Here is a 23,287-nt window from a genome sequence, read left to right on the forward strand (position 1 = left end):
CAGCACAACGCACAGGACATTACACATACAGCCACAGCACAACGCACAGAGCATTACACATACACATTTCATCTGAAATAAATTTTTAGTATTCGCACATGTCTAATGAGGGGGGGCAGTTTTTACTTTTTCAAAATAATTTTTTATTACTTTTTTATTTTTATTGTATTATTTATTTATTTACAGTTGGGGGGGGGGCTTCGGGGAAATATTAGGGGTCCAAACAGACCGCTGACATTTCCCTTTTAAAATAGAAAAGAAATTGAGGACACCAAATCCTCAATTTCTATTTTCTTATCTTATCTAACAGGGTACATTCTTCCTCATCCTTAGCTGATCATGCAGAAGCGCCTATAGGGACATCAGAAAAGAAACTGGAGAAGGTGTGAGAATGCTTCCAACCCCTGCATTCTGCCTTAGCCAAAATGACTGAAAACTCGACATAGTTGCAGATAATTATTCCCTGGACAGGACTGAGTAGAGAGGACATGTCTGAAGGAGATAAAGACAACTCCAAAGAGTCTCTGAGGACTGTTCGTGAACATTAGACTGGCAAAGCCCACAGAACAGCTACCCTTGTGCTTATTATATGCTATACTCTAGTATGCAAGTGAGGAATTAAGGGAGAACTATGAAGTGAGTGAAAATCACTCATCCTCATAGTTCGAGCCGACGTGTGACAATGAAACTATCACACGTTGGCTCAACAGATTGGGAAGTGAGCGAACACATACAGTCACTCGCTCATTTCTTGATCAACTCCCTGCAGGGATTCCCCCTCCCCGCTCTGATCCTCCAGCGCTGAATGGAGGAATGGAGGAACGGATCTAGATAGGCAGAGCCAGCTGTCAATCACACAGCTGGGTGGATCTCGACAGCATTGTCGGGATCTGTCCCAGCTGCGGCGATCTCAGTATACCATGAGCTGTAGCTCGCGATATACTGAGCTTTGGGTCACGGGAGGATGCTAGTATATGTCCTCCCGTGACCCTTAAAATGATATTAAAGTCAAAGATTTTTTTCCCCCTCCCCCCAATGTTAATTAAAGCACTTACCTTGGTTTCTTAATCCGATCTTCTTTCCTGTCCCTCCAATGCTGCTGCGGGTCTCCGATTCAGAGCTGGCTCCTCTCTCTGTCCTTGCTGGCACTTCCTGTCCCACAGTGTCTGCATGCGGGTGCACGCATCCATATACTTACCTTGTGTTTCTCCTCGTCTCGCGGCCGAAATAGTGAACTGCGCATGCCCCAAGATGCTTTGCGGCTGCGCGGGGAAGACACAAGTAAGTTTAAACCGCTTATAAAAGCGTTTTGTTTTGTTTTTTTTACACTTTTTGCATATATCTACTGCTTGCTAGCAGTAGATATATGCAAAAACACCAGAAGGTTTAATAACCCTTTAAGAGAACTATGGGGAAAAACACTTTAGTGACCTCGTCACTAAAAGGCAGCAGAAAGCCTGTGGTTGGACATCTTGTGAGAATTGTGGCGAGTGGCAGCGGAGAAGTGGTGCGCACATGAGCAGGGTGGCAAAACAGGACAGGCTACACAGGCTTAGTTACGGAAGCTGAGTGACAAAACCAACTGGCCCATCCAGACAGCCTTCAGCCTCCCTGGAGGGCATACTCCCTAAAGGCCGTGACACACTGCAGGTGAAGCAGCGCGGCGCACAGGCGAGCGGCGACTCGTGGTCCTTCGCCTGCAATGTGTCTAGTGAGTTAGGATCTCGACAGCATTGTCGGGATCTGTCCCAGCTGCGGCGATCTCAGTATACCATGAGCTGTAGCTCGCGATATACTGAGCTTTGGGTCACGGGAGGATGCTAGTATATGTCCTCCCGTGACCCTTAAAATGATATTAAAGTCAAAGATTTTTTTCCCCCTCCCCCCAATGTTAATTAAAGCACTTACCTTGGTTTCTTAATCCGATCTTCTTTCCTGTCCCTCCAATGCTGCTGCGGGTCTCCGATTCAGAGCTGGCTCCTCTCTCTGTCCTTGCTGGCACTTCCTGTCCCACAGTGTCTGCATGCGGGTGCACGCATCCATATACTTACCTTGTGTTTCTCCTCGTCTCGCGGCCGAAATAGTGAACTGCGCATGCCCCAAGATGCTTTGCGGCTGCGCGGGGAAGACACAAGTAAGTTTAAACCGCTTATAAAAGCGTTTTGTTTTGTTTTTTTTACACTTTTTGCATATATCTACTGCTTGCTAGCAGTAGATATATGCAAAAACACCAGAAGGTTTAATAACCCTTTAAGAGAACTATGGGGAAAAACACTTTAGTGACCTCGTCACTAAAAGGCAGCAGAAAGCCTGTGGTTGGACATCTTGTGAGAATTGTGGCGAGTGGCAGCGGAGAAGTGGTGCGCACATGAGCAGGGTGGCAAAACAGGACAGGCTACACAGGCTTAGTTACGGAAGCTGAGTGACAAAACCAACTGGCCCATCCAGACAGCCTTCAGCCTCCCTGGAGGGCATACTCCCTAAAGGCCGTGACACACTGCAGGTGAAGCAGCGCGGCGCACAGGCGAGCGGCGACTCGTGGTCCTTCGCCTGCAATGTGTCTAGTGAGTTCCGATCCCCCGCTCTGCCCGGCGACAGCGTGCGTAGCGCAGCGTCGTGAGATGAAAAAGTTCATCTCCAGCCAATCACAGCGCGCGATGCAATGAAGGCATCACAAAGCGGCAACACGCGACCAGCCAATCAGATCACTAAGTTCTGAGTGATCAGACCTGACATGAAAAGCACTCTGAGGCAACTCACATGTTACACCAAGTGCCTAGAAAAGTCTAGAGAGACTAGCCCTGCTTCTTCCTCCTCACAGCGGGGCCAAGGTATGCCATCTGTGGCTATGGCGAGGATCAGCCAATCTAGAAAGGTGCAATATGAGCCCTTCGGGCTTTGAAGCAACTGTAGAACATTGCTAGAAGGAAAACGATCTTGATAAAAAGAATCAAATGGTTTGCTTCTTTCAGGAGTGAAGACGTCTGTTCTCTTAGGATACTAGCAAAAAATTGGAGTATGAGGGGACTGGCAGGGGTCATAATGATAGGCTGTCTTACAGGCGTGCTTGCCAGTGTCCAATATACTAAAGGCAGCAGCATAACCCAATGTACCATAATTACTCCAACAATTAAGAAAAAAAGAGCTGCCATTATTGACCTCCTGCTGAAAATGATACTTGCCCGTCTGTGGGTTCAATATTTCTTTCTGACCGTGAATATTGTGCATTAGAAGCTCAGATTTCACTTACGGCAAGCTTGTTCATAGTCAGTGCAGACCAACAGACCACCATAGCAGCCAGTATTTTCAGAAAAAGGAGGTCAGCAATGGTGCCTTTGTCTCTTAAAAGGGTTTATTTAATTTCTCATCTTTCCTTCTACATACAACACTTACATTTTCTGTCTCTCTCTAGCCTTTCCCATATTTTTCACACTATGCTAATTTGGCATCCAATAATGTGATTCATTTTAGTCATGTTCAATGCTGCTCTCAGCAGCCTCAGAAGATAAGCAATGTATGGGAGAAGCCTAGGGTTTTTCCTTATGTTGCGCCACAATCTACATAACAGTGGAAAAATTGAGAAGTGCCAATGTTAAATAATTTGAAGGAATAAAGTGAACCTATTTTAAAATAGCGTATACCTATACAACATATAGAAGCCGATGGACAGCAACTTCACTTAGGCCTCAGATACGGGTGTAGTAAGTGGCGTATAACAACTTTTTTTTTTTTCGTGCAGGACTATTTTAAGAGAGCCGGCAGCGGTGACCAGCCAGGAAATTGCTGCCTTGAAACGTCCAGGCTCAGGTAATTCAGAGGGATTTTTTTAAGATACCGGCAAGGGAAATTATATATATATATACACACACACACACATATACATACATATATATATATATTATGGTGAGGAAGCCTATCATCCAATCAGCGGGAGAAGAGTTCAGAATAGAGCAGATGTCACAGCCTAGTCATCTGCTCCCTTCTCCCGCTGATTGGCCGATTGGATGATTGACAGGCTTCCTCACTAGTCAGGAGTGACTGGTGAGGAAGCCTGTCATCATCCAATCGGCCAATCAGCGGGAGAAGAGGTCAGAATGGAGCAGATGACTAGGCTGTGACACGGAGTGGCTGAAGCAGACGGAGACGGAGAAGACGACACAGCAGGTTAGTACTGCCGCACCTCATGGGGCTGGGCACAAAAATGCTATTTACCGGCATATATCATTTAAAAAAAAGAAAATAACTATGTACTATGTAGACTAACTAAGGCTTGTATCCCCCTAGTGGTGAAAATAGATGAGCACATGTCTAGACTGCAGACCAGAACACTGTGGCACAGCTATATGCAATTCTGCATACCTGGCTTTATATTATAAGAAAATTTAATAATAATATAAAGCCAGTTATACAGAATTTGATACAGCTGTGCCACACTATACACTGTGTTCTGGACATGTGCTCATCTATTTTCCCCACTATGGGGATACAAGCCTTAGTTAGCAATGGCATGATAAATATTCATTTCATTATTCAATGTCTTTTTTTTAAATATTATAAAATGTTATAATATTAAAAAAAAGACATTGAATAATGAAATTAATATTTATCATGCCATTGCTAACTAAGGCTTGTATCCCCATAGTGGGGAAAATAGATGATAGGAAAAAAGGGGCAAAAACCCAGAGAACCAGACCCAAAATTAATTAGCCCCTTAATTGGGTATATTAATTATTTGATGACTCTCAAAAGAGAGAACAACCCCCAGCTGCTTAAACTAGACTCAAGAAAAAGAAGTGAGATGATCTGAGGGGATCAGCTCAAAGTACAGCTAGTAAGGAGGGTCGGAGACTCAAAATATGATAGAAAATATTATACATTTATTATTTAAAATCTCAATGGACATACTAAATGCACCAGTTAACACCAACACCAGTTCAACATCTAAAATTGGTTATTGCAACAACCCATTCACTCATAAAACACAGAAATGCACTCTGAGGATGAGCTGATCAGCATAATAAATGGTACCGGATTAAACTCAAAAATTAATTCCTCAAACATTTTTGAGTTTAATCCGGTACCATTTATTATGCTGATCAGCTCATCCTCAGAGTGCATTTCTGTGTTTTATGAGTGAATGGGTTGTTGCAATAACCAATTTTAGATGTTGAACTGGTGTTGGTGTTAACTGGTGCATTTAGTATGTCCATTGAGATTTTAAATAATAAATGTATAATATTTTCTATCATATTTTGAGTCTCCGACCCTCCTTACTAGCTGTACTTTGAGCTGATCCCCTCAGATCATCTCACTTCTTTTTCTTGAGTCTAGTTTAAGCAGCTGGGGGCTGTTCTCTCTTTTGAGAGTCATCAAATAATTAATATACCCAATTAAGGGGCTAATTAATTTTGGGTCTGGTTCTCTGGGTTTTTGCCCCTTTTTTCCTATCATCTATTTTCCCCACTATGGGGATACAAGCCTTAGTTAGCAATGGCATGATAAATATTCATTTCATTATTCAATGTCTTTTTTTTTTATATTATAAAATTTTATAATATTAAAAAAAAGACATTGAATAATGAAATGAATATTTATCATGCCATTGCTAACTAAGGCTTGTATCCCCATAGTGGGGAAAATAGATGATAGGAAAAAAGGGGCAAAAACCCAGAGAACCAGCCCCAAAATTAATTAGCCCCCTTAATTGGGTATATTAATTATTTGATGACTCTCAAAAGAGAACAACCCCCAGCTGCTTAAACTAGACTCAAGAAAAAGAAGTGATCTGAGGGGATCAGCTCAAAGTACAGCTAGTAAGGAGGGTCGGAGACTCAAAATATGATAGAAAATATTATACATTTATTGTTTAAAATCTCATTGGACATACTAAATGCACCAGTTAACACCAACACCAGTTCAACATCTAAAATTGGTTATTGCAACAACCCATTCACTCATAAAACACAGAAATGCACTCTTGAGGATGAGCTGATCAGCATAATAAATGGTACCGGATTATACTCAAAAATGTTTGAGGAATTCATTGACTCTCCGACCCTCCTTACTAGCTGTACTTTGAGCTGATCCCCTCAGATCATCTCACTTCTTTTTCTTGGGAAAATAGATGATCACATGTCCAGACAACAGTGTATTATTGTATAGTGTGCACAGCTATATCCAATTCTGCATACCTGGCTTTATATTATAAAGTTCTTATAATAACTTACACGAGTCATGTTTAAGGTTGCTCTAGAATTAGGATTGATGGAGCGCTGGACTTCTATGGAGTAAAAGGAGGACAGTGCCAAGCCAAAGGGATTAGTCTAGATATGAATTTTATTTCTCACAATAAAAAGGGCCTACCAACAGCCTACACGGCATGCACCAATCACCTATCAGGCCTTGGATTTATTGTGCGAGTAGGATCTAGACAGGTAGTTTATTCCTGGATTTGAATTTTATGTAAGCAGTAGTTAAAAGTATTGAAAAAGTAAATGATACTCTTCCTAATACTCAGAGCCAGTGTGGGACACTGCAGCTGTCACATGCCAGTGTTCTGTCGAGAATGTCGACCCCGTCGAATTTGCCGACATGACCATCTGCGCTTGTGCACACACCGGGATGAACGAGAAAACAGCCATTTATTTACAAAGTATTTATCTCTAATTGTTAATTGTGACCGTTCATATGCCATCCATGGCTGTAAATGATGGATGCATTTTATGCACATTCACAATTAATATCGTAAGCAGTTACATAACAATATAATTGCTTACGATGTTAATTGTGAATGTGCAAAAAATGCCATCTATCATTTACAGCCATGGATGGCATATTATGAACAATCACAATTAACAATTAGAAATACTTTGTAAATAAATGGCTGTTTTCTCGTTCATCCAGGTGTGCGCAAGCACAGATGGTCAGATCAGCAAATTCGACAGAACACCGGCTCTATAGATCGAGAGCTGAGCGATCACGTGACATCAGAAGGGAGCAGTGACTGTCAGTCAACACTCCCTGCAGGGATTCCCCCCCTCCTCTTCCGTGGGCAAGCTTGTTCTGGCTCTAGAGACCAGAGCCAGCATTAAATCAGGCAGCTGGGTTATTCCTGACAATTTAGATTGTAGGCTCTAACGGGCAGGGCCCTCCTTACCATCTTGTATTGAATAGTATTGTAATATCCTTATATTGTAAATCGCTGCACAAAATGTTGGCACTATATAAATCCTGTATAATAATAATATTGCCAGGATGCATCCCAGATGCAGCGCGGCATAGCGCTGTCCGCATATAGCGGGCAATAGCTCACCATATGTTGAGGTTGGGTCACAGAAGTACATTAGTAAATGTCCTCGTGTGACCCAAAAGAGAACTAAACCAAAAAAGGTAGGTTTAGCTTTAGTTCTTTAAAGTTGTCTGGCAGATAGTAAGGACCAAACAACTATCCATCGATTGGATAGCACAAAGTTCTTATTAGGGTCTTGCGGACTGGGTATACCGGATATAGAGAAATATGAAGCCAGCAAGTAACAAACACACCAGTGATTACACTATACATTCTGTTTGCTACCCTGACCATTTGACTTGCAAGTTCTAAAGCCATGGACTGCACAACACCATACAACAAACAAAAAGGAAGAGTACTCTTAAAATATCAAATTTGCTATTGCAAATCATAAGGGAACGGTCACATTCAGTCCTTTCAATGAAGGTCTATAAGCATCTGAATGACAGAAGAAATCTGGCTCTTTCCTAAACAGAGGCGTCTGTACAGTCAGGTAACAGATGGCAAAGTGATGTCATTATGAAAGGTACTAAGCTCTTCTAAGCTTACCTCTATTGTCCTTTGCAGGAGTTTCCTTGTTCACTGGAGCTACGGTACGTCGATTCTAAAGTAAAAAACAGAAAAAGTATTTTTCATCTTTCATATCTGTTGCATACAAACTAAAAATGTAAAAGAACAGCACCTGCATAGAATACACACACACACACACACACACACACACACACACACAATATGTTGGACTTGAACACACGTCACTTTGTCCCCCTAAAATAGAACCTCTCGCCTGCTGATACCTTCACTTTTTCGCTAGTCTTGTGGAAGCACTTGCTAAAACCCCCCAGATATACCCCCCAGATATGGCAGAGTGTGTGACCCCCCATCGCTGGATGGAATGCTTAGGTGTAAGCAGCCAATCACGGGAACTAAACACTGATGAATAAGGGAGAGGAAGTAGACACAGCGTAACCTCCGAAACCCTCCAACTCACAGCTCACACAGGTTTTAGACTCAACCCTCTGATGAAGGAACAGAGCAGCGGGGTAAAGGTATCAGAAGAGGCATCAGTTGGTGGGTGGTTCTTTTTTTCAAGAGAACCCGTTAGCTTGCTAGGAATTACAAATGTAGATAATCGAAGTATATTGGTGATTACCGTATATACTCGAGTATAAGCCGAGTTTTTCAGCCCATTTTTTGTGCTGAAAAATGCCCCCCTCGGCTTATACTCGAGTAAGCGTCTCGTGCTGGTCAGGTTTCTTCTTACTTACATCGCCGAGCGTCGCGTACTTATACTCGAGTATATACGGTACATAAATCAAAAGGTGCAATTGCTGGCCTTCTGATTATTTTGGTTGCCTGGTTATGTCTGGGTGCAGAGCTTTAAGTCACTGACCCAGAACAAGCATGCTGCAAAAGAGTCAGTCGTTATGTCTATACCTGCTCCAGGTCAGTGACAGAGTGAAAGTATAGAAACTAGGGATGCACCGATACCGGTATTTTGGTACCGAATACTGATAATTTTTTTCGGTACTCGCCGATACCAATTACCGAGTAACGGAAGTCCCATTCAGGATGCAAGGTGGCTTGTAGTGACTTGCTCTGGCGGCTTGTAAAGACTCGCCGTCCGGATTCCCGATCAACAAGAAAGCCGTCTCAGCCTGTCCCCTCGGCAAGTCCAGCCTGTCACCCCCGGGGCCTCTCCCACCAGGAACGGTTTTCCACGGTACCCTGCCGGAGCAGTCTTGGTGACCAATCATGGAAGCAGGGCGCCGTGTAATGAGGCGGCGCCCCGCTCTCCGATTGGCCGGAAGGCCTGCTCCATGCTCCCCCATGAGATGACGAGGGAGCACTACACGGCGCCCGGCTTCCTGATTGGCCAGCTTCCCGACCAATTGGGAAGCCAGGCAGCGTGTCATTACACGTTGCCCGGCTTCCCGATCACAAGTGACGAGAGAGCATGGAGCCGCTTCCCGGCCAATCAGGAAGAAGGGCAGCGTGTAATGACGCGCTGCACGGCTTCCTGATACAGGAAGTACTCGTGCTAGGTATCGGAGCATTTGGGCGAGTACGAGTACTCACCCAAATACTCAGTATCGGCACCGATATCAATACTAGTATCGGTATTGGTGCATCCCTAATAGAAACCAAAGCATTACCATGGCAGCCTGGTAACTACTAATTTCAAAAGGAAAGGCCAACAATGACAGGTTCCTTAAGTAATCCAGCTTTATAGACTTAGTTCCCATTCACACTGCCGGCGTTTGTAGCTCGTATTTGTCAGCACAGAAAAGCTCTGCACAAGCCTGCAAGTATGCGGCTCTTTTTGGGGAGATCAGCGCAATGTGACCCTTTTCCTATTCCTAATTACGCTGATCTACCTAAAAAAAAAGCATATGTACTTTTTTTCCAGCGACTGGCTATTTTTCTCAGCGTGACGCTATGCCGAGCCGTGAACAGGACTATAGAAATCAATAGGTTTCTTGTGCGGAGCTTTTCCGTGCTGAGCCACAAACGCCCTGGTGTGAACGGGGCCTTTGATAGTTCTGTTTATCAATAGTAGAGAAAAAATATAACATTCAATAGCTGTCTTGGGGTTTCTCCATGAAGATGCAACACTTAGGCCTGGTTCACACATGTGAAAACCAATAAAAAACGCCCTACGCCCAAAGAAGTGCAGGAGCTTCTTTGGGGCGTTTTTCTGCATGTCTCCATTGGTATTACCGCTTTGTTAACCCCGATCCACACTCGGGAATACAGCGTACAGGTCTTACCTTGTCCGCGATCCCGCTGTGTCCTCCAGTGACTGCCGACTTCCGTCCCTTGCGAGCAGCTGCGTCGCAGGGGGGCGGAGCCGGCGGGATGTTTGAAAGTGAATTTTTTTTTTACAAATAAAGCAAATAAGGAAAAAAAAATAATAATTCCCGCCAGTGAAACGCGCGTTTCACTGAACTGAAAAACGTGCTAAAAAACAAGCTGAAAAAATACGCTCATGTGTGAACCCAGCCTTAAATCTACAAGCACATAAATGCTTGTGGGACTGAACCAAAGAACTTCCACTGCTTGTACAAAAAAACAAAAAAAACACACTAGCAACCTGCTAATACCAACTAATGGGGCATTGGTGATAGCAAAGGTATTGAACACGTAAAGACTGAGAATTTCTAATCAAGAATGCAAAGTGCACAAAGGAAACCTGTAAGGTCAAATGTGGGAACTGGCCTGGAGGACTTCTTTTTTTAAAGAGAACCTGAACTATAAAAGAGTGTACAGCTTGTACACTCCAAATAAAATGACACTGCACACTGCTGGAGCGGTCACAGCACACTAGCACATCTGCTATAATGCAATTTTTTTAGTGGGCAGCCTAGTGTGAACAAGCCCTCAGTCCGCTCCTTGACATCAGACTGCAGCAGGATGAGGGTGGAAGGTGGTTCAGGTCTGGGCAGAACAGACTCCCATCTTGTGCATGGATCTCGCCTGCGCTGCAATAGCGACAGACATTTCCATGGTACTGGAGGCTGGCCCGTCTGCACCATAGATTTGTCTTGTTAAAACCATAAAATTAGAATCAGGTATTCCAGATTAAGTGCCAATGACGTGCCCTTCTTAGGGAGTAAGCAAGTGGAAATCAAAAGAGCTCTCTAAGGCCTTCAGACAAAAAATTGTAGATGCATAAGAGTCTGGCAATGAATTTAAAAAGACTGCCAAATTATCTGAAATCAATCATTCCACTGTAAGGAAAGTAATATACAAAGCGATTGCCAAGTTGTCTGAGACTGGCCGGCCCAGCAAGTTCAGTCCTAAGCGCTGACCATCTTATGGTAACAGAAGTCTCCATTAACTCCAAAATATCACTGCAGGATCTGCAGGTAACGTTTGCAATGATTTGTGTCAAAGTGCATCAGAGAGATTGTCTCAATTTAACCGGCAAACCTTTGATGTAATATAGGGCAAGGGGAAAATAGAGCAAATATAGGGCAAGGGGAAAAACGTGGCGTGGACTGAGGAGTCAAAGATAGGAGTTGATTAAAGAACTTAACAAACACCTGTAAAGCATAGTGGTGGAAATGTTATGGTTTTGGTATGCTTTGCTGCTCCAGGGTCTGGGCAGCTTACAATCATCAAATCAACAATGAATTCTGCATTTTAAAAGTGTGCTTGATGAGAATTAGGGATGCATCGATACCGGTATCGATATTTTTCCGGTACTGCCGATACAGAGTAGCGAAAGTCTTATTCAGGAAGCAGGGCGGCATGTAAAGACTCGTCACCCAGCTTCCCGATTAGCAAGGAAGCCATCCCCATGCTTCTCATCACTATGTGACGAGAAAGCATGGAAATGACCAGGGAGCATCGAGCCGGCTTCCTGGCCAATAATGAAGCCGGGCAGCGTGTAATGACGCGCTGCCCGACTTCCTGATACAGGAAGTATCGGGCTAGGCATCAGAGCGAGTATGAGTACTTGCCCAAATACTCGGTATCGGCACTGATACCGATACTAAAGTTGAACCGGAAAATAATCTCAACACAATAGCATGCACTTAATGTCAGGTGTGGCTTAAAATGAACTGAAGGGTTATGAACTGGCCTAGTCAAAGACCTAATTTTAGTTCCATTGAAATGTAATGAGGAAATTTTAAAAGAGCAGTTCAAGAAAGAAAAACCAGAAAAGTCTACAAGTGAAGGAATTTCGATGGCAGGCATTTGAGACTGGTGAATAGTTATGCATATACTAATTTTTTTTGTTGAAGTAATTTTTGTTAAAAAAGATTTACACTTAACACAAAAGTCTTTTCCTGGGAGTCCACTGAGGGACAAAGCAAGTCTTTAACGTTCAGGTTATAGTGCCGCCTACAGGCAGATTGGACAGTGGCAAATTAAATAACGTAGGATAACCCCTTCTACTACCAGAACACCCCAGTTTTGTAGCAAAGCAGTACCCAAAGCATGATCATAAAACACAGAGGGATGGGGACCTGTGTCCCTCAATGAACTCCAAAGAAAAGATTTTATGTAGAGTACAAAAATTCTATTTTCTTTCTCCCCTATTGAGGGACACAGGAAGTCTAACTTTTACAACATTCAAAAGCAGTCCAACTGTGGGGGGAGGAACATAGCAAAAACACACTAATTGGCCCATTGAAAAAAGAAAAGAAAAATAAACAGAAAAACTGGTGACTGCTTGCAGGAAAAGAGCAGCCTGAAGGACCTTGCTGGCATCAGATAAAGACCAAAACATCCACCTGCTAGAACCTAGAGAACAGAAGACCATTTGACAGTCTTACAAATCAGGAAAATAGTTGCTTGAAGCTGGAAAGCCCTCCCAGATCTAGAAGAGAGTGTGACTTGACAGGAAAGGGTAAAAACTAGGGATGCTCCGTGTAAAATACTTAGATTCAAATTTTAATTGGCTTAAAGGGAATCATAGTATGGGCCCATGCACATATATTTACAAGTAACCTCGTACGTTTAAATGAAGATGTATGACTTTGAACAGACATATCTCTTTTAGTGGTTGCCCTTGAGAAGCTATGTCAGAATTTGTGAAGAACTAGTAAAGAAGCAGCTGTTATGGGAGTGGTTAAAGAACAAGGTTCTGTGTTTTAAATAGAGTTGTAGAATGACATTTAGAAACGATGAGTTAAGTAGTTTTGGTCGCACCATATAGAGAAGTATAGTAGTCGTGACGTCAGAAATAAGTTAAGAATATGCTTACAGAGTTATGACCTTATAGGATAGAACAATCGTTAACGTCGATTTTGGTATATAAGCGGCAGGGGACAGACACTCGGGGCGCATACACTCTACAGACACACAGACACGCCCACACTCACACTTGAAGGGACTTTGTTATTTCACCTGCTTAGGCTATTTTGGTTGAACCCTCCAGAGGCTGAGAACCATACCAGGAGGTAAAGACTCAGAACGAGATCACATGCTTTTTAACTCTGCATTACTATATACTTTGAACTATCAGAGAAGAGGTTAGAATCGAGCAGATGACTAAGCTGTGACACTGAGTGGCTGAAGCAGATGGAGAAGATGACACAGCAGGTTAGTACTGCAGCACCGCATGGGGGCTGGGCACAAAAATGCTGTTTAACTGCATATAATATTTTTTAAAAAGACATTAAATAACTATGCAGATATTGCTAAATAAGGCTTGTATTCCCCTAATGGGGAAAATAGATGAGCACGTGTACAGACTCCAGACCAGAACACTATCGGTTGGCACAGCTATATCCAATTCTGCATACCTGGCTTTATATTATAAAAAATGTAATAATACCGTGTTTCCCCGAAAATAAGACAGTGTGTTCTTTATTTTTTTTGCACGAAATAAGACACTAGGTCTTATTTTCGGGGGATGTCTTACCTGGCTGGGAACAGTGTTCTCGTCTGGACATGTGCTCATCTATTTTCCCCACTATGGGGATACAAGCCTTAGTTAGCAATGGCATGATCTAAATATTCAGTTCACTTCATTATTCAATGTCTTTTTTTTTTTATATTTTAAAATTTATAATCTATCTGTAGGCACTGGTTGAATAAGGATCTAATGCTTGACTGAAGTCGACAATTTGTACTTTTTCACATGACTGTATACAGTTTTCTATCCCCCCACACAGCAGTCATGTATAAAGATTTTGTGTCCCACACAGCAACCATATTCACAGCTCTCTATCCCTCACAACAGTGATATATTCAGTTTCCTATCCCGCACAGCAGCCATATATACAGTTTTCCATCCTCAACAGACAAACATACAGTTCCCGGTCTTGAACAGAATACTGTTCTCTTATCCCCTACAGTTATCTTTTCCCACACAATAGCTATACAGCATTCTCTATCCCCCAAAGCAGCCATATACAGTTTTCTATCCCCACAGCAGCCATACATTCAGTTACCTATTCATCAAAGCAGCCATACATTCAATTACTACAATCCTATATACAGACATTCCAAAACACCAGCCATAAATACCTTGACAATTTTGTTAACTTTTGTTGTAGGCGTAGGTGGAGGTGGTAATTCAAGGCTGGGCTCAATCTCTTCATCTGGAGCAAAATCAGGGTTAAGTGCAAATATACTTTCCAAGTCAATCTAAGAGAAGACAACAAATGATAAAAGAAATTTAGAGACAGCTGTTAGTTTAGAAATTGAAATAAACAAAAAATGCTCATATTGATATATAGAGGTTTTGTGCAGTTGTTTACAGAGACCCAACGCTGACCCACCACGCAGGCCTGCAAAGGACGTCTTTCCGGAAACATTTCTGGATTTAAAAAAACTTCAACAGAAAAATAGACTAATAGCTCAACAAAAATGGGTGACACTACCTTGAGCTACTATGTTGCAGCTTTTAATACAAAATGTATCTTATTATTTTGACATCTACATTGACAGAAACAACGATGCCTCGCCCCATTATTTCTTGGGACTTCAGAAACATTGCTTTTATGAAATTGCTCATATTTTTAAAAGTTAGATTGGACCAGCGTAGTTACCTGTAATGATTCATATGCAACATCTGTAGGTGATGCTCAAATTTTCCTTTGTAGTTTGTACTACATACAGTGTCCACGTTAATAAATCATGGAGGTGCAGCGACTTCCTATCTCTTAAGCACAGAGAGTCGCTTGCTCAGTACCCTCTCCATTCAGAAGACATGTATTTTTTGCAATGAATACAAGGCGTTCTCGGATTGGATGAGGTTAGATTGAGACCTTATCCACCCTTCATCTCCACCTTGTCCAATCAAAGAACACCTTGTATTAATTGAAAAGGATAAAAAACAGTGCAAAGCAAGCAAATCTCTATCCTCACTAAACAAGATGGGAAGTCACTGCAGCACCTCTTGGAGAATCAAAAGGATACACTATATGTGGCACAGACTACCAATGAACATTTGAGGAGTCCCTGCATTTTCCTGGATATTACATTTGAATCATTGCAGGTAGGGATGTCCCAATACCAATGCTAGTACCGGTATCGGGGACGATACAGGGCATTTTCAAGAGTACTTGTACTCCTGAAAATGGCCCGATGCATAGATCCGATACTTTAAATTTTTTTTAACTAGCTGCGGCAATTGACCCCTATAGCCGCTCCCCCAGTGGGAATACCTCTCCACCAAACGCAGGCTCCCTCTCCTCTCTGGAGCCGGCACGAGAAGGCAGAAGAGACTATGGCTGTGAAATGCCCCGTTCCCCCCTGTACCTTAGCTGCTGCTCCTCCGTGTCCCCTCCTTTTCAACTTGGTAAAACTGTTTGCTTTTGGTAATATATCACAAAGTGTGAGATGTCCGTGCTCCTTATGTGTAATGCAATCACCCGACCTACACACCAGTTTTCACTCTCAATGAAAGAAGAGAATGTCCGTTCTGTATGCTCACGGGGGAGGAGAGAAGAGAAGCTGTAAATCTTGCCTTCACACAGAACGGACCTTCTCTTCTTTTATCGAGAGGGAAAACTTCTGTGTGGGTCTGGTGAGAGCATTATTATTAAACACATAAGGAGCATGGACAGCTGACACCGAGATATACCACTAAAAGCAAACAAACAGTTTCATCAAGTGGAAAAGGAATAGATACTTGTAACAATAGCCAGCCTGCTATTGGATATTTTAAATTGTAATAGCCAATAGCAGGCTGGCTATTGTACCTGCCCATTGCCTGCTGTAAATCAGCAGAGAGGACATGATTGAGAACTTTGTCTTCAGTTCCCTCCTTTGCTGATTGACAGCAGGCAATGGGCGGGTACTATTAGCTATTGCAATTTAAAATATCCAATAGCAGGCTGGCTATTGTTACAAGTGCCCATTCCTTTTCCACTTGATGAAACTGTTTGCTTTTAGTAGTATATCTTGGTATATCTCACCAGCCACTGCGTGCTGTATTTACATTTAGTGAATCCAGTAAAGTAGAAAGGTGACACTAGGTCTAAAAGACCCCTAATGTCACCTGAAAGAGAACCTGTCACCTCCAATGCATGCAGCACTGGTGAGAAACTGCCCTAAAATCATTAGTCTGTATTGTTTTAGAAATGCCACATGTCCCTTTAAGAAAAAGTATCGGTAATTGGTATCAGCAAGTACATGAGGGACAGTACTTGATCTTGAAAAAGTGGTATCGGGACATCCCTAATTGCAGGTAATTATGCTGGCCCAATGTAACTTAAACATTTCTTTTTTTCCCTGAAGTGCCACTTTAATATTACTGCAATCAAAAGATATAAAATATGCAAATTGAAAATAGTGGATAAAGTTTTCCACAAGAGAGATAGCGCAGGCCCGGCAGCACTGAGCTACGCAGGGACAGCGCAGGCCCGGCAGCACTGAGCTACGGAGGGACAGCGCAGGCCCGGCAGCACTAACCATTATACTAATCTATAAAGAAATAATGGAGCACCTGCTGTAATGAGATACTGAAGAATAATACAGCCCCATTCACAATGAACTAGAGAGAAAGTGTAGCTCCTACTATACTGATACACCTAATGTACTTGGCTAGAGAAAAATCCATGGTATACTGTGCTCTATATGAAGAGCAGAGTCCCTACTACACTGAGGAATAATGTAGAACAACACTGAGGAATAATGTAGAACAACAATTCATAAGAATTTGGGTAGAATAGAAGTGCAGATCATATACATGGGCCCAGCCGGGAACATTTTTACAAGTGGCTGTTTACAAATTAGCAACAGGTTGCTGCATCAGGGACAGATAAGTATAAGAATTATATAGAATGCTAAGAATTTGTAAGGATTTGTATTGCTGCAATGGAAGTCTATGTGGACAGACTGCAAGCAATGGTACAGCTATGTTCTCTGCACAGTTCTCGGAGAGCCATAAAAAGACAGGAAGAGGGTAAGTTAATATTTCCTGGAGCTCTCCTAGCTCACCTTTAACTGTATTAGATTTCTAAGGATTGTATTTATCTACAAAGAAGATAAAGAGCAAACTTACCTCCTTTCCTTTTGTGTCTCCATTTTCAATCCATTCCACTGTAATACTTTCACTGTCCTCATTTAGGGATGTTACCATAGCTTGGTGTATTCGACCTGCAAAAACCAACACATTCACAGCACATTAGGTAGAGCTAGTAATGACAAAGTTGATTTACAATGATAAAAGTGAACAAATGGCACTATGTATGAGGATTCCATACCATCTAGGTATGACCTAAGAGAGCTTATGTGCCATCACCTTTGCCCACGCTCTGTGAGATTCCTAGACAAAACACAAGAGGTCATATTATCTCTCCTAGAGCACTGCAGTGGTTGGTAGACCCACATATTGCCTAATACCCTGTAGGAGTCACCATGTAGTGGGGTTTCAAGGGTGCAGCAAGTATATTTGGCCCATCTTCCTCCCACAAGAGGCAGAGCTATTCAAGCTGCTATTACAATGCTATCCACAGGACAGACTATGTAAATCACTATATGTGTAGCATGCAGCAAGAGAAGTGTTCCAGAACAGGAGTGCATTCGTTTCCTGTCAGAGGCCATTAGGCCAGCAGCAGAACCAGGCAGCAACTATTCTTGAAGAAGGGTGTCAGCCCACATTCAGACTTGCTGTAACCATCCTACCCAATCCTAAAAGGACTCCCTCAAAAGGAGTCTCCCTAGGCGGTGGGAGTACCCACCTATCACACAGCACTAACAGAAGCCTGAGATTATTCCTTTTCATAGGCTAGAGCAAGTTTCTTTCATTAATTACAGGCCTTTACCGCAATCTGCCTGCAAACATTGGTGCTTAGAGTTCTCGGGTAAGTCTTCTTGGCATGTGAAGGCATCCCAACTTTCCAATGGGGTGGCATAACATCTGTTAGCCTTTGCGGATTTTTAGGGCCGGCAGCATCTCAGTTGCTCAGATGTTGGTGGTGGTTCCAGGGGCTACTAGTTAGACTTCTGATCTCAGTCCCACCTCAGTTCATGTCCTCTAACCTACTTCTCTGCAGATTAGCAGACCTGCATGCAGCCCTGGGGGACTTTCGGGGGAAGAAAACATGGGGCTTGAGGGCCTAGAAGGGTTGGATGCCCCCTTTTGGTGTGTAGATGGAAAACAGGATGGAGAAAAATTATTTTGAATCGTTGCACCACAGGAGTTGGAGCTATGACCCCTTGTTCCAGAACAGAAGAGTTCTGCTGTGTCCTTTAATAAAAACAGAAGAGAAAATAGGATTTCTTGTACTCACTATAAAATCCCTTTCTCTATGTTAAATTGAAGGACACAGCAACCCCGTTGGTTCTTCTATGAATATGCAAAGTCTTCTATGTTTTGCTAAGCAGAGAAAAAAACATTAAAGAAGTGAACAGAAGTCACCCCCCCCCCCCCCCAAAAAAAGGCAGGCAAAGCAAAGGAGAAGTCACCAGTATTATCGGTGTTCTCCTTGCATTTGATCTTTCCTGGTTTACCAATTTACCAAGCATTGTTCTGTACCTTTGAGTGGAAGCAGCCATCTTAGTAGAGGCAGGGCTTTGCTTCCTCATGAAATCACTCCTAAGACTAGCAATCATAGGCAGCAGCGTCTTCTATCTCACACTACAAATATAAAACTATACAAATTTGCAGCTTTAAGCACAGGAAGGCCAAAATATTTTCACATACCAGGAAGTGAACCGTTTTCTTTCAGGGGGAATTCAAGACAAAAAAAGTACATTTTTCAAGGTACTGCTTAGGCCAGGAGTGGGAAAATGAATGTGGAATTCCGGAGCCAGCTTCACTGACAACTGAAAATTTCCAAAAAGTTAGGCACCAGCTGTAAGGTGCATTGGCTGCCTGGCTCCTGGGATATGTCCATGCCTGGCTTAGACACAATAAATCAATTCTAGATGTTGCCTATGACATAAATCTTAACTGCGAGTTCAGGTAAACTTCAATTAAAGACTCAAACACCAACAAACCTCAAGACTCTAGTGTACACTAGTAGATTTAAAGCTCAGTTTCTATCCAGTTTGTGTACAATGGTAGCATTATAACGTTTGTTCACCCCCAAACCCCTAAATGATAGAAGCACAGCCGGGGACCAAAGCATGTCAGATGTAGGGATATCTCTCCCAATCCGGGCCCTCTCTTTTCCAATACTCTCCTGCAAACCAGCACTGCCTTTCCTCTGGTAGCAGCTGCAATCCACGCACCCAGATTTCTATTCACCTGCTTCCTAGAACCAGTCCTTCCTTCTCATGTGCCCTCTGGAATGCCCGCTCTGTCTGTAACAAACTCACTGCTGTCCACGATCTTATCTCCAATTCCTTTAACATGTTAGCTGTTACTGAAACCTGGCTTCAGGAATCCAACTCTGCCTCCCATGCTGCCCTCTCCAACAGTGGCCTACATTGGACGCACTCACCCAGACCCAATGGACAGAAAGGAGGTGGAGTGGGAATCCTTCTATCCCCTCAAAGCACTTTTCAACTTCTGCCTTCACCTCCCTCTCTATCCCTCTCCTCTTTTAAAACCCACTGCATTCGCCTATTCTCTCCAATTTCACGAGGATTGCGTTATCTATCGGCCACCAGGACCAGTATCTCACTTTCTGGATGACTTCTCTGCCTGGCTACCCTACTTTCTCTCCTCAGAAATACCCACTATCATTCTTGGTGACTTTAACATTGCTACTAACATTAACACCCCAGCCTCTGCTCAATTTCTTAACCTAACCTCTTCTTTTGATCTAACACAATGGTCAGGCACTCCTACTCACTCTGATGGTAACATACTAGATCTTGTTTTCTCCCACCTATGCACTCCTTGCAACCTCTCCAACACCCCTTTTCCGCCCTCAGACCACAACCTTGTCAGTTTCACCCTCACCCTATCCCCAACCCTGAATCCACCTACACGTCACACTGTCACCTGGAGAAACCTTCGCCACCTCGACCCTTCTCTTCTCTGCTCCTGACTACCTCTATGACAAAATCTCACCCCTGTCCTGCACTGACCTGGCTATTTCTGTCTTCTACAGCTCACTTTCATCCTCCCTAGACACCTTGGCTCCCCTCACTACTCGCAGACTTAGACCACGTCCGCTACAACCGTGGCAAAACAAAAGAAACCAGACATCTAAAGACATAGTCGCTCTCTTGAACGACTGGGGTGAAAAAACTAGGCTTCTGCAAGACTTCACACTGTACAAAGCTGCCCTCCTAAAAATATCATTCCTTCCTCCGTGCTGCCAGACATACTTATTTTGTTACTCTCATTAACACACTCTCATCCAAACCTCATCAACTCTTTTCCACTTTTAACTCTCTACTATGTCCGCCACCACCCACTAACTCACTCATTGCCCAGGACATTGCCACTCACTTTAAAAACAAAATAGATACAATTCGGGATCAGATCGCCACTGTGCAGTCACCTTCCCCTATTCATGTTCCAGACCCTCCATCACACTTGTTACTCTCCTCTTTTGACCCTGTCACCACAGAGGAGGTTACAAAGCTTCTCTCTTGACACCCACCTCACCACTTGCCCCCTGGACACTGTTCCCTCACCACTACTTCGGTCACCCTCTTACTCTATCCTACACTCCCTTACTTACATTTTCAATCTCTCTCTCTCTCTACTGGAATCTTTCCCTCCCCTCTAAAGCATGCCCTGGTCACCCCAATACCCAAAAAACCATCAATGGACCCTACCGACCTTAACAATCTCAGACCAATCTCCTTACTCCCATTCACCTCCAAACTCATAGAGCGCCTTATCTACAGCCCCCTGAGCCACCACCTCGCTGATAACCTTCTCGATCCCTTACAGTCTGGCTTTCGCCCCCTACACTCCACTGAAACCGCCCTCCTAAAAAACTCACTAATGACTTACTAACAGCTAAACACAATGGCCACTATTCCCTACTCTTGCTATTAGACCTTTCTGCTGCTTTTGACACTGTGGACCACCTGCTCCTCCTCAAAAAACTCCACTCACTTGGCCTACAAGACTCTGCTCTCTCATGGTTCTCCTCTTACCTGTCTAAGCGCTCCTTTAGTGTCACCTACAATTCTAACTCCTCCCCTCCTCTTCCTCTTTCTGTAGGGGTCCCCCAAGGCTCTGTCCTTGGACCCCTTCTCTTCTCTATCTACACCTCCTCTCTTGGTCAGTTAATAACCTCACATGGCTTCCAATACCATCTCTATGCCGATGACACTCAAATCTATCTCTCTACTCCGCAACTCTCCCCCTCAGTGTCCTTGCGTGTCACTAATCTACTAACTGACATATCTATCTGGATGTCGCAACACTTCTTAAAACTCAACCTTTCAAAAACTGAGCTCTTGATATTTCCTCCTGCCCGTGCACCTTCCCCCAACTTTTCCCTTGAGATTGTTAACACAACTATCCAGCCCTCCCCCCATGCCAAGGTCCTAGTTGTCATCCTTGACTCGTACCTCACCTTTGTTCCCCACATCCAATCACTATCCAAATCCTGCCGCCTTCACCTTAGTAACATCTCCAAAATACGACCCTTCCTCACCAAGGAAACTGCAAAATTACTCATCCACTCCCTTGTTATCCCTCGTCTGGACTATTGCAACTCCCTCCTCATTGGCCTTCCGCTACACAGGATATCCCCCCTTCAGTCTATCATAAATGCAGCTGCTAGACTCATTCACCTAACCAACCGTTCAGTGTCTGCAAACCCCCTCTGTCAATCCCTGCACTGGCTTCCACTCGCCCAAAGGATAAAATTCAAAATATTAACAACCACTTATAAAGCCATCCACAACTCTGCCCCGGCTATATCTCCAACCTGGTCTCAAAATATTACCCTAACCGTCCCCTACGCTCTTCACAAGACCTCCAGCTCTCTCATCAACTACTCCCATGCTCGCCTCCAAGACTTCACTAGAATCTCTCCCATCCTATGGCACTCTCTACCCCAACCTGTCCGACTATCTCCCACTCTGACTGCCTTTAGGCGTTCCCTTAAGACTCCTCTTCAGGGAAGCCTATCCCACCTCAACCTAACCACTGAACAATCACTTTCTCAAACAATCATCCCCGCACAGCTACCTCCTCATGTATCACTTGCCCCTCCCTTTTAGATTGTAAGCCCTCACGGGCAGGGCCCTCCTTACCATCTTGTCTTGAATTGTATTCTGACTGTAATGTCTTCCTTATATTGTAAAGCGCTGTGCAAACTATTGGCGCTATATAAATCCTTTATAATAATAATAATATATAGCAATAGATTCATTTTAAGGAACCACACTAAGTTGTCTTAAGAAAATCCTCGTCACCTTCCCAAAATACTTTCACATCCCATGCCACCAAAGTCATAAATCCTTTTACAGAATGAAATCACGTCTATGTTGCCCCAAAAAAAAACAGTTCCCATGTTTGGGTGGGAGAAGTTTATTTGCAATGTTATAAGGTATTTTTTTCTCTTTACAGTCTTTATCTTGCATGCCATATAATCAGTGCTCGCAGTAGCTAGAGGTGACCCGATTCGATAAATGCCAGATAGCTTAGTCATTACTTCCACACAGAACATAATAGGGATTCTGTTTCACTCTGTATATTAAGTAGAGAGAAACAAAAAAACGTGTTTAGTAGAGAGTGAGGCTATGATGAATATTTGTGACATGCTCATTGAGATAAACAACAAAATTTCCTATACGTAGGACAATTACCAGCAGATGTATGCTGGCTCTGGTCCCCTTCGAAGAAAAATACTCCCAGCATTCATCTGTTCCACCTAGCAAATGTGTAAATGCACTTGTTGAAAGTATAAAGCCAAAACTTTTTTTTCCTTTTTCATGATATAGAGTGGAGGTGTTAAAACTCAGGTCACTGGCTAGATTCACCCTCTCAATCTATGACCTGGTGAACATTACACAATAAGTGATTGTAAAGTTTATAATTTACTGATATTCAAAGAGCAGAAATAGAGAAAATCTTCCAACAGGGCAGAGGTAGACAAATGAATGTGGAATTCAAGAGCCAGCCGGATAGGTTTTTTTTTTTTTTTTTTTAGAAGCCCACTTTTGGAAAAAACT

The 23,287-nt window shown here is 43.1% G+C and overlaps 1 protein-coding gene across 4 annotated transcripts in view; it reads right to left on the reverse strand.

Annotated features, from left to right (window-relative positions):
* The window catches only part of KIF2A (kinesin family member 2A), a 79,224-nt gene that overhangs the window by 37,070 nt on the left and 18,867 nt on the right, over positions 1-23,287 (reverse strand). For all 4 annotated transcript variants that reach the window (XM_018571005.1, XM_018571003.1, XM_018571004.1 and 1 more), the window contains exons 2-4: positions 17,253-17,347; positions 14,270-14,389; positions 7,838-7,892 (exon numbers count right to left, since the gene is read on the reverse strand). In XM_018571005.1, coding sequence (XP_018426507.1) covers positions 7,838-7,892; positions 14,270-14,389; positions 17,253-17,347 — 270 coding nt within the window. The remainder of the gene's footprint in view (positions 1-7,837; positions 7,893-14,269; positions 14,390-17,252; positions 17,348-23,287) is intronic.

This window comes from Nanorana parkeri, unplaced genomic scaffold (assembly GCF_000935625.1).
Source record: "Nanorana parkeri isolate BGI_ZX_2015 unplaced genomic scaffold, ASM93562v1 scaffold1652, whole genome shotgun sequence".
Lineage (NCBI taxonomy): Eukaryota > Metazoa > Chordata > Amphibia > Anura > Dicroglossidae > Nanorana > Nanorana parkeri.